General features: G+C 36.7%; 1 protein-coding gene across 36 annotated transcripts in view; it reads left to right on the top strand.

Moving 5' to 3' along the window:
* CLASP2 (cytoplasmic linker associated protein 2) overlaps positions 1-12,149 on the top strand; it is a 185,388-nt gene that overhangs the window by 22,208 nt on the left and 151,031 nt on the right. For all 36 annotated transcript variants that reach the window (XM_081823428.1, XM_081823471.1, XM_081823437.1 and 33 more), the window contains exons 3-6: positions 4,740-4,843; positions 7,576-7,667; positions 8,836-8,911; positions 10,483-10,580. In XM_081823428.1, the coding sequence (XP_081679554.1) occupies positions 4,740-4,843; positions 7,576-7,667; positions 8,836-8,911; positions 10,483-10,580 (370 nt within the window). The remainder of the gene's footprint in view (positions 1-4,739; positions 4,844-7,575; positions 7,668-8,835; positions 8,912-10,482; positions 10,581-12,149) is intronic.

Here is a 12,149-nt window from a genome sequence, read left to right on the forward strand (position 1 = left end):
CCGATGCGGGACTCAATCCCGGGACTCTAGGATCATGACCTGAGCTGAAGGCAGTCGCTTAAGCAACTGAGCCACCCAGGCACACGTCTGGTTTCATCTTGTTTCATTTTTTCCTCCCTTCCCCTCTGCTCCTTTGTCTTGTTTCTCAAATTCCTCGTATCAGTGAGATCATATGATGCTTGTCTGTCTCTGACTTATTTCGCTTAGCATGATACCCTTTAGTTCCATCCACGTTGTTGCAAATGACAAGATTTCATGTTTTTTTGATGGTTGCATAATATTCTATTGTATCTATATACCACATCTTCTTTATCCATTCATCTGTCAATGTACATTTGGGCTCTTTCCATAGTTTGGCTGTTACGGACTTTGCTCCTATAAACATTGGGGTGCAGGTGTCCCTGGATCACTATGTTTGTATCTTTGGGGTAAATACCCAGCAGTGCAATTGCTGGGTCATACGGTAGCTCTATTTTCAACTTTTTGAGGAACCTCCATACTGTTTTCCAGAGTGGCTGCACCAGCTTGCTTTCCCACCAACAGTGTAGGAGGGGTCCTCTTTCTCCGCATCCTCACCAACATCTGTCATTTCCTGACTTGTTAATTTTAGCCATTCTGACTGGTGTGAGGTGGTAGCTCATTGAGGTTTTGATTTGTATTTCCCTGAGTGATGTTGAACACTTTTTCATGTGTCTGTTGGCCATTTGGATGTCTTCTTTGGAAAAGTGTCTGTTCATGTCTTATGCCCATTTCTTGATTGGATTAGTTGTTCTTTGGGTGTTGAGTTTGAGAAGTTCGTTATAGATTTTGGATACTAGCCCTTTATCTGATACGTCATTTGCAAATATCTTCTCCCATTCTGCCAGCTGTCTTTTGGTTTTGTTGATTGTTTCCTTTGCTGTGCAAAAGCTTTTTATCTTGATGAAGTCCCAATAGTTCATTTTTGCCCTGCTTCACTTGCCTTGGGCAATGTGTCTGGGAAAAAGTTGCTGCGGCTGAGGTCGAAGAGGTTGCTGCCTGTGTTCTCCTCTAGGATTTTGATGGATTCCTGCCTCACATTTAGGTCTTTCATCCACTTTGAGTCTGTTTTTGTGTGTAGTGTAAGCGAATGGTTCAGTTTCATTCTTCTGCATGTGGCTGTCCAATTTTCCCAACACCATTTGTTGAAGAGACTGTCTTTTTTCCACTGAACTTTCTTTCCTGCTTTGTCGAAGATTAGTTGACCATAGAGTTGAGGGTCCATTTCTGGGCTCTCTATTCTGTTCCATTGATCTATGTGTCTGTTTTTGTGCCAGTACCATACTGTCTTGATGATGACAGCTTTGTAATAGAGCTTGAAGTCCAGAACTGTGATGCCGCCAGCTTTGCTTTTCTTTTTCAACATTCCTCTGGCTATGCGGGGTCTTTTCTGGTTCCAACAAATTTTAGGATTATTTGTCCATTTCTTTGAGAAAAGTTGATGGTATTTTGATAGGGATTGCATTGAATGTGTAGATTGCTCTGGTAGCATAGACATTTTCACAATATTTGTTCTTCCAGTCCATGAGCATGAAACGTTTTACCATTTCTTTGTGTCTTCCTCAGTTCCTTTCATGAGTATTTTATAGTTTTCTGAGTACAGATTCTTTGCCTCTTTGGATTTATTCCTAGGTATCTTATGGTTTTGGGTGCAGTTGTAAATGGGATCAACTCCTTAATTTCTCTTTCTTCTGTCTTGTTGGTGTATAGAAATGCCACTGATTTCTGTGCATTGATTTTATATCCTGCCACTTGACTGAATTCCTGTATGAGTTCTAGCAGTTTTGGGGTGGAGTCTTTTGGGTTTTCCACATAAAGTATCATATCATCTGCAAAGCATGAGAATTTGACTTCTTCTTTGCCGATTCGGATGCTTTTTATTTCTTTTTGTTGTCTGATTGCTGTGGCTAGGACTTCTAGTACTATGTGGAATAGCAGTAGTGATAGTGGACATCCCTGCCATGTTCCTGACCGTAGGGGAAAAGCTGTCAGTTTTTCCCCATTGAGAATGATATTTGCTGTGGGTTTTTCATAGATGGCTTTTATGATACTGAGGTATGTACCCTCTGTCCCTACACTCTGAAGAGTTTTAATCAAGAAAGGATGCTGTACTTTGTCATGCTTTTTCTTTAAGCAGATAGTTTTAATTGAAAATGCAGTTACAGAAAGAGTATTAGAAGAGTTGGGCTACCTGGTCATCAGTTTTGCATCTTGTAAAATGGTATGCATCTCATACAGTGCTGAGAGAATAAAACATACCAGCTGTGCTTTAAACTTCTCCAGTGTTTCACTGTTCATATTCCAGTCTGATCTATTCATTTGTTTAACAAATTCTTAATGTCTATAGGGTAAAAACACTGTTTTGGGTTCCTATAATTATCTATTGAATATTCATCACATTGAATGGTAAAATAAAGTGGTCATTATATTATATACAGATCTTTAGGATCCTTAGACTGTTAACTATTCCAAATGCTTATTATGGGCTTAGCACAAGCCTTTTTTTTTTTTTTTTTTTTTTAACCAGTTTTACTTCATCCTCTCACTAGCCATGTGAGGTATAGGCCTGCATCCCTCCTTATTTTATAGACAAGGAAACTTCGAAATGTGGAGAAGTTTATATAATTAATAACTGGTAGAGCTAGGAATAAAATCTTATTCTACTTGACACCAAGGGAGTATGTGTTAAAAAGGAATTCTAATGCAAAAAATTCATGGATTTTTTAATAACTATAATAAAAGTTTATATAGTGTAAAGTTGTTTTCATTGTTTATATTTTATAAAATTTTAGTTTTTCATATTGAAGTGAGCTGTTGTTTGGGTCAACATATTAATTTTCTTTTTGGAGTTAAATTCCACCTCTCAAGAATGAAGTGGCTATTTTTTTTTCATACTACTGTTGTGTGATTGTTACAACACACACACCCACGCAGAACACCCCAGTTACAAGTAAATAGAAATAGTTATGACTGGGACCTAATTGTGTGGATTATTTAAATCCTTGTTTCAACTTGCTATTTGTGTGACTTTGGGCAAGGTATTTAATCCCTTTGGGCCTTCTCTATCAAATGGGCCTACTCTATTTCATAGGATTGTTATGAGGATGACGTGAGATAATTCAGTGCTTAGTACATAATAATATTTAATATTTATTAAGTGTTTATTACTGTCTTCTGCCTCTCAGAAGCTATCAGAACCAGAGTCCCACACAGCCAATCCTACAGAGGTCAGTGATTTTCTCTGATGTTAACAATAATCTAAGCAAGATGAGAAGTGTTTATATTATTCCGACTGACAGGTACTTCAGTTGCCTCATGATTAGGCTTATGATTTTATGGCAGGGACTTTGTTTTCTTATACAGTTGTTTCCTTGATTAAGCTTAGGTTTTTGGATAATATCATTTCATTTGGTATAGTGGGCTTCTCACTGTATTCGAATTTTCTTCCAAAAAGAATTTAATTTCTTTTTTCCTTAAGTGTTGTTGTTTATTTACATCAGTCTGGTTGTTATATTGTAGACAATGTTATATTGTAGAACATATTTGCATCAAATTATATATACAATTAATTATAATTGTCAATAAATAAATGAGAGAAAAATCCCTTTCTCGATCTCATTTCTTCTTCCTTCCCTTGTTTACACTAGGTCTCAGCCTTCATTGCCTCAGGGAAAGGAAGGCTAGAGCTATCATGTCAAAAGAGAAAAGAAGTTAATTTCTTTGCCTTCGAACATGTAGAATGATGCTAGCGATGGTGAGGGTGGTAGGTGACACAGAGTGCTTACTCAGTGCCCTTCACTCTAAGTGGTTTACATTTATTCCCTTTTTCATTTTCAGTCATCTTCTGAGGTGAGTGCTGCTGCAAACATTAATGGTTGAGGATATAAAGACAAAAGGAGATGAAATATTGTGGCCACGCACCTTGTAACACCACATAAGGGGCAATGGTAATTTAAGGGATTACAGAAAGATAATTTTGACTATGAGATATTTTTGCCCAATGAGTGGACTTAACACCCTCTGAGTTCTAGCTTCTGCCTCCCTTTCCCTTCACCCTCACCCTCAATAGATGTGATTTCTTGGTGGTGCTTTGTTGATTTATGGTTACAGAAACCTTTTTCGTGAAAACTCTCCAGGAATGGACTCTCACCTGCCTTTCCTCCCTCCTTCCTTGAAATAGTGCCACAGTCTTGGACATAGTAGAGAAAAACTTTAATCCAGGGGCCTAGGCTTTTATTTTTGTCAGTTGAGTAATATGTCATACATGCATAAGTGTATATCACACATGTAATTGTACACCAACACCTGCCTGTGCCCAGGTCGAGAAACTAGAACTCTGCCATCCTAGATACTTCCTCTCTGCATTCCTGATGACACCTCCCTCTCTCCCTCCCTCTGCCAGAGGTAACCACTGACATGACCTTTTAGATAACCATTCCCTGCTCATCTGTAGAGCTTGACTAGCCATACACATCTCCAAATAGGATAATACTTAGTCTTGCCTGTTTTTTGAATATTATCATAAGTGGATATCATGTAATATGTATGCTTTTGAAACTTCCTTCTGCGTTATTTTTTATTAGACTCATGAGTAAAGGAAATAATTTGCTTACCTCTTAACTTTTCATTTATGGAAACAAGCTGTTTATAATTTTGTAAAATATAGCTTATAATGGAGATGAATGATAAATATTTACTCTCTTTCTCTTGCCTTTCTCTAGTTATTGTAGCTTTAATAGACAGAATGGGAGATGCCAAAGACAAGGTTCGAGATGAAGCTCAGACTCTGATATTGAAATTAATGGATCAAGTAGCACCACCTATGGTAGGCTTTCATTTTCAAATTTACATTTTGCTAATCAGTGATGAAATATCAGTAAAGATAGCTGGTAATCACAGCAAGTCATTGAAGCCCCAGGGGACAGGAAAGCTGAAATTTTAAATAATGAATTGTTGTTAATTCTTTAAAGGAATTGAAATTTAAGATAAAATGTCAATATTTGACTTTTTGGTTTTTTTGCTTTTCTTTTTCCTATTTTCTGCTCTTTGACACTTTATACAAAGCTAACTCTGAGATTCTGCTGGACACTGCTGATTATATTATTCTTTAGGATTTTCTAGTTTTTCTTACCTGCAGATAATAGTGTTCAGTGAGAAAGGTCATTTTGAGAACTACTGAATATATTAATTTGTGCAACTTTTACAGCAACAAGAAGAAAATTTTTTATTTGAACAGGTGGTTACTGATTGTATAAGGCATATATTCTGTGACACCAACTTGTGTTTTATGAATACAGTAGAAAAAAATAGCCCTTATGGAGATGTTTTGAAAGGAGAGCAAAAAGGGGCGCATGGATGGCTCAGTCAGTTAAGCATCTGACTTGATCTCAGCTCAGGTCTTGATCTCAGGGTTGTGAGTTTAAGTCCCATGTTGGGTCGTAAGTTTAAGTCCCATATGTATGCTTTTGAAACTTCCTTCTCCGTTATTTTTGATTGGACTCATGAGTAAAGGAAATAATTTGCTTACCTCTTAACTTTTCATTTATGGAAACAAGCTGTTAATAATTTTTTTTTTAAAGATTTTATTTATTTATTTGAGAGAGAGAATGAGATAGAGAGAGCATGAGATGGGGGAGGGTCAGAGGGAGAAGCAGACTCCCTGCTGAGCAGGGAGCCCGATGCGGGACTCGATCCTGGGACTCCAGGATCATGACCTGAGCTGAAGGCAGTCGCTTAACCAACTGAGCCACCCAGGCACCCCACAAGCTGTTAATAATTTTGTAAAATATAGCTTATAATGGAGATGAATTATAAATATTTACTCTCTCTTGCATTTCTCTAGTTATTGTAGCTTTAATAGAGTGGGAGATGCCAAAGACAAGGTTCGAGATGAAGCTCAGACTCTGATACTGAAATTAATGTTATTGTTAACAATTTCCATCAGGTTATTCATCAGGTTATTCCAGACATACAGCTAATTGTCTGAATCAATCCTTTCTCCACATTTAGAAACACCATCCTTACCATTTATTAGATTCACACACACACACACACACTCTCTCTCTCTCTCTTCCTGGACTCTTTATTCAGTTCTAATAGTTCTCTTTCCGCCAAACTTTCTGGAAGGTAACTTGGAAGTTTATTAAAAACCACGACAATAAATTGATATGTAAACAAAGATTTATAGAATGTTAAGTAGAAAAAAATCAGAATTTACAATATATACAATGGTATTATGGGTTATTACCTAAAATACAGTTTCAAAATTATAACACATATTACATATGTTTTATAAAAAATTGCAAAAATTAACTGTTTGCCCAGATATTTTATACCTTAGAATGAAGTCCTTGTTAATAGTTTGGTGGGTATCCTTCAACACTTGTTTAGTGGTTCAAATTTTAACTCATTTTGACATGCTGTTATAAGCAGTTCTATAAGGAACATCCTTGTACATGTGTCTTTGGATGTACATACAAGTATTTATATAGAATAGTGTTCCAGAGATGGTGTTGCTGCATCAAGTTATTCACATTTAAGATTTTCTGAATAAACTTCCAAGTTACCTTCCAGAAAGTTTGGCAGAAAGAGAAATATTAGTAGAACTGAATAAAGGGTCCAGGAAGAGGTGGGGGTTTGTGTGTGTGTATGAATCTAATAAATGGTAAGGATGGTGTTTCTAGATGTGGACAAAGGATGGATAGAGACAATTAGCTGTATGTTTGGAAGAATAAAGTTGGGTTCCTTCCTACACCAAATTCGTATAATTGCTGTAGATTATCTGTTATAGGTTATGTATGCTTTTTACAAAAGAAAATTATATTAGGTAGCAATAAAATGACTTTTACCAAATGATGTTTCTGTATTTGGATCCAGTGCTAAAGTGAGAAAAGCCTGAATTATAAAATGTTGAAAAAGCCTGTTCCATGTGACAATTTGGAGTAGTTACTAGGCAACATTGGACCTTTTAAGTGCTTACTGGACTACTGGGCTTATAATGGTAGCATTGTTGTTGGGAGGTTTCTAAAGCTTAGAAAGAATTCTATGTCCATGGAAATTCTAAGGTTTTTAGGTATTGAACATAGTTTTCCTGAGAATAATTGAAATCCACAGTGAAAGATGGACATAGTTTTTCTGAGAATAACAAATCTAAAGTGAAAGATACTAAATAAAAACTAAAAATGTGATTAAGATACTTAAAAATGGGTGAGAACAACATTAGTACAAATTTGGTAGAGAAGTAAAGTCTGATGGGAAAATTCAGTTATCATTAAGGTTGGTGATAAGGTTGGGAATAAAAAAAGATTATAGGGGCGCCTGGGTGGCTCAGTCGTTAAGCGTCTGCCTTCGGCTCAGGTCATGATCCCAGGGTCCTGGGATCGAGCCCCGCATCGGGCTCCCTGCTCAGCAGGAAGCCTGCTTCTCCCTCTCCCACTCCCTCTGCTTGTGTTCCCTCTCTCGCTGTGTCTCTCTGTCAAGTAAATAAAATCTTAAAAAAAAAAAAAAGATTATAACATGAGTAATTTAATCTTTTTGTTATACTTGTTTTTTAAATAGTACATTTGGGAACAGTTGGCTTCTGGTTTTAAGCACAAGAATTTTCGATCTCGAGAAGGCGTGTGTCTGTGTCTTATTGAAACCTTAAACATGTAAGTTTTATGATTACTGAAAATAGCCATCTTGTTTTTCATTTTTCTAAAAGGAAAAAGCAATATCCATTTCATAAAGCTTGAAGAAAGCTATGGAAGTAACATTTTAAATAGTTACTAATTGATTTCTGGTATAAGAGTTTTTGATTCGGTATCTTTAGCTGTTAATTTTTTATGTGTATGTTAATTTAAAATTATTAGTCAGTGATAAGAAGTGTTTTTCTTTTTTTCTTGAGTAAGTTAATAGTTGCTACCCAAAATAGATGGTCATATAACAAGTATGTTGATATAACTTAGGAACTACTTCTGTTCTGGACCCAGTTTGGAATTGTTTTTAACTCAGTGGTATTTCAAATATTGTAGCCAATTCCCCCCAGCTAGGCTTTCTAGACCAGTGTGTATGGCTACCCAAATCACAGACTGAACAAGATTCTCCCAGATAACTAGACAGTGAATCAGGTAGCAGTATGTAGAGCTCTGACAGCAGAGAGCCACAGAGCTCAGAACTCCAGTCCGAAGAAGTTGTTAGGGCTTTTGATCTCTTTCTGGATTATTTGTTCAAGTTCTGTGCAACAAGATAGGTGATATATAGTAGCTTTCAACTTTTCCTGTAGTGTTACTTCCTTTTTTCTAACTATACCTTCATTTATTTTCTATTACTCCACTGTGGTCCTTTCTGCCATCTAGAGCTTGTAAGTGCATTCAGTTCTGCACAACTTTTGTGGTTTTTGGCTCTCCTGTCATTTGCTTTCAACCCATGACCTCATCAAATATTAATAAACATAATTAAAGGTTTTATTGGAATGCAAATTTATTTGAGACCCAGCATCTAAAAAAAAATCACTATTTTAAAGCAAAAGCTCAATTTTTCCTGAGTGATCAGTAGGTTGCTAGGTGTTACAAGTGCCATTGGTTGAACATTTTTTTCTGTTGGATCATGTGTTGACAGTTTTCATTGTCAGTCATGATTTTTCAAGTTTGCATATTTCACATTGTTTAGAATTAGTTTTTGCTTGTGTCTGATGTCTTTCATGTTTTAATGATGTATACCCATGCTCCTCACCATGTTTGTCTTTTTGATATAGACAAGAAGAAAGTATAAGGCTATTTTGTTTACTGTTCGATTAAAACCAAATTCTCTTTATTTTTTGTTTCAAATTATATTTAGTTTTGGGGCTCAGCCACTAGTCCTCAGCAAGTTGGTACCACATTTGTGTATCCTATTTGGAGATTCCAACAGTCAGGTAAAATTTTACTTAAATTCAAGCACCGACTAATTTTTTTGACTATCTCTTCTTTCCTAGTGGCCTTAACTCCATTTTAAAAAAAGAAGAGGGAGGGCGGAGGGGGGTAGTGAAAACAAGATTTCACCTCATTTTTTTTTTTTTTTTAATCCACCAAAGTTACTTTCCAAGAACACATTATATTCACGTAAGTTGCTTAAGTTTGTTACTCGTTTGGCTAGTATTAAGGATATATGGGACTAAAAGGATAGTTCTTGGGTTTGAAAGATTGAGTGACAAAGAACCTGGATTCCTTTTTATAGTCCTCCTACATGTTAATTGTGTGGACAGATTGTCAGCTTCCTTTCTTCATTCCTGAATGTGGTTGCGTAACAACTTTTTGCAACAGTCATAACCCTATTTAACAGAGGGAATTTGTACCAGTGGTGTATCACTTGTTAGAAATTTACCTGAGCTGTGTATGCTGTAGGCATAATACAGGAGTGTATTCTGGGTCTTGTCCATCCTAGTGGAGTTGAATTTTGACTGTAACCTTTTTGGCATAGCTTGGGCATTTGGAATAACCCTGGATAAACTTTTCCTTGCTATTAGGCCCCAGCTCTGCCTTTGGATGTTTGAAGAGAGTTCCATTACCTCTTCACTTGCTCTTTGACAGTGAGCTGTGCAAGGAAACTAGAGCTGTCTTCCAGATTCCTGTCTTGAGGCCACATTTTTTTTTTCTTTTAATTGTGTTAAAATATACACAACATAAAATTTACCATTCCAGTCATTTTTTAGTGTACAATTCATTGGCAATTAAGTACATTCACACTGTTGTGCAACCATCACCACCATCCATCTCCAGAACTTCTTCATCTTCCCAAACTCTGTACCCATTAAACAATAACTCCCCATTCTTCCCAACCCCCCAGCTCCTGGCAACCACATTTTACTTTCTCTGCATATGATTGTACTACTCTAGGTACTTCATGAAAGTGGAACCATACAATTTGTCCTTTTGTATCTGGCATATTTCACATGGCATAATGTCTTCAGGGTTCATCCATGTTGTAGCATGTGTCAGAATTTCTGCCCTTTCCTTTTTAAGGCTGAATAATATTCCATTGTATGTGTATACCACATTTTGTTCATACATGCATCCTTAGGTGGACATTTGGGTTTGTTCCACCTTTTGGCTATTGTAAATAATGATGCTATGAACATTGGTGTTGAGTTCAGACCACATTCTTGAAGGGCAGTTTTATTCCAGAAAAGTGTATTAACTGCAATAATGATTTGTATTCATACAGTTATTGGCAGTTCTTTGTGCAGTCTTACTACAAATAGAAGATTTTTAAAAAACCACATTGGTAACGTTTACATACATGTTTCTTAGATTTCTACAAAGCGTTTTACAAGATTTCTCTAGAGTTTTCTCAGCAGGTCCTCTTGCTTTTTATTAATGACCTGCCAAAATCTCTCAGGGGTTTAGAGGCATTAAAACCAACTGAGAACTTCCAATTGTAATGGTGCCTTGAGATGAAGTGTTTTATTATGTCTCATCTAAGTTTAAGTTCTGAATTCTTTGGCAGGTGAGAGATGCTGCCGTATTAGCTATAGTGGAGATCTATAGACATGTGGGAGAGAGAGTGAGGGTGGATCTTTGTAAGAGAGGAATTCCTCCTGCTAGGTAAGTCTTGCTAAATTTGTTTTGGTTTTGGTGTTTTTTTTGGCCCCTCATTTTATAAGTTTTAATATCATGTGTTTCTTTTAAATAGGTTCAATTTTCTGAGATGTTTTAAAATTCACAAGATACATAAAGATATGTAGGTTATCACCATTTAAAAAGTTCTTTACATCCTGTAATTTTTTTGGACACTGATTATATACTCATATGTTATTTAATATGTAATTAAATATCATCCAGTGAACTGTCTTTTGATACCAGACAGTAATAATCATTATTTGGAAGATGGTTGAGCAAGAATTTAGTAAAAATATTAATTTATTCATTAAGTAAATATTTTTTTGAGTGCCTCCTGTTGAAAGGTATTACACAAGATACTGGATAACAGAAAGCTATATAATTATTAGTCACTACTGGGGCGCCTGGGTGGCTCAGTCGGTTAAGCATCTGCCTTCGGCTCAGGTCATGATCCCAGGGTCCTGGCATTGAGTCCCACATTGGGCTCCCTGCTCAGCAAGGAGTCTGCTTCTCCCCTTCCCTCTGCCCCTCCCCCACACTCGCTCGCATGTGCTGTCTCTCAAATAAATAAAATCTTTTAAAAAAAAGAAAAAAGAAATTAGTCACTACTAGTCACTACTCGGGGTGCCTGGGTGGCTCAGATGGTTAAGCAAATGCCTTCGGCTCAGGTCATGATCCCAGGGTCCTGAGATCGAGCCCCACATCAGGCTCCTTGCTCAGTTGGGGAGTCTGCTTCTCCCTCTCCCTCTGCCATTCCCCCCACTTGTGCTCTCTGGCTCTGTCTATCTCTGTCAAATAAATAAATAAAATCTTAAAAAAAAAATTAGTCACTACTCTTAAAACCTAGTCAAATAAAAAGAAAATTAAGAATATCTGAGTATAGGGGCGCCTGGGTGGCTCAGTCGTTAAGCGTCTGCCTTCGGCTCAGGTCATGGTCCCAGGGTCCTGGGATCGAGTCCCACATCGGGCTCCCTCCTCGGGGGGAAGCCTGCTTCTCCCTCTCCCCCTCCCGCTGCTTGTGTTCCTGCTCTCGCTGTCTCTGTCTCTGTCAAATAAATAAATAAAATCTTTAAAAAAAAAAAAGAATATCTGAGTATAGTGGCATCAGTCAGATCAGTAAAAATCCCATTGATGAGCTTCTCATGTATCAGAACATTTTTTCCAAAGGTACTTTTTTTCTTTAGTAGTTCTCAGAGTTTCTGTTTTTATTAAAGATATTATTCCAGTTAAATTTTTTTGTAATCAAATTTTAGTCCCCATTTTAAGGGGGGCTTGAAAGGAATTTTTTAACTTTTTATTACAGAAAATTTCAAACACAGACTCAAGTAGACTAGTATAATGAGCCTTCATGTACCCATTACCCAGCTTCAATAATTAACAACTCATGGCCAGTTTTGCATGTTATTGTCTTACCTACTTACTCTTGTTTTATTTTGAAGCAAATCCCAAGTCATAATATTTCATCTGTAATTCAGTACATTCAATACTGTCATCACAACTTAAATTTTTTTTTGCAAATAGTTCTATAAATCAAATATCCAGTCAGCATTCAAA

This window comes from Leptonychotes weddellii, chromosome 1 (assembly GCF_054177405.1).
Source record: "Leptonychotes weddellii isolate Sample4059 chromosome 1, ASM5417740v2, whole genome shotgun sequence".
Classification (NCBI taxonomy): Eukaryota; Metazoa; Chordata; class Mammalia; order Carnivora; family Phocidae; genus Leptonychotes; species Leptonychotes weddellii.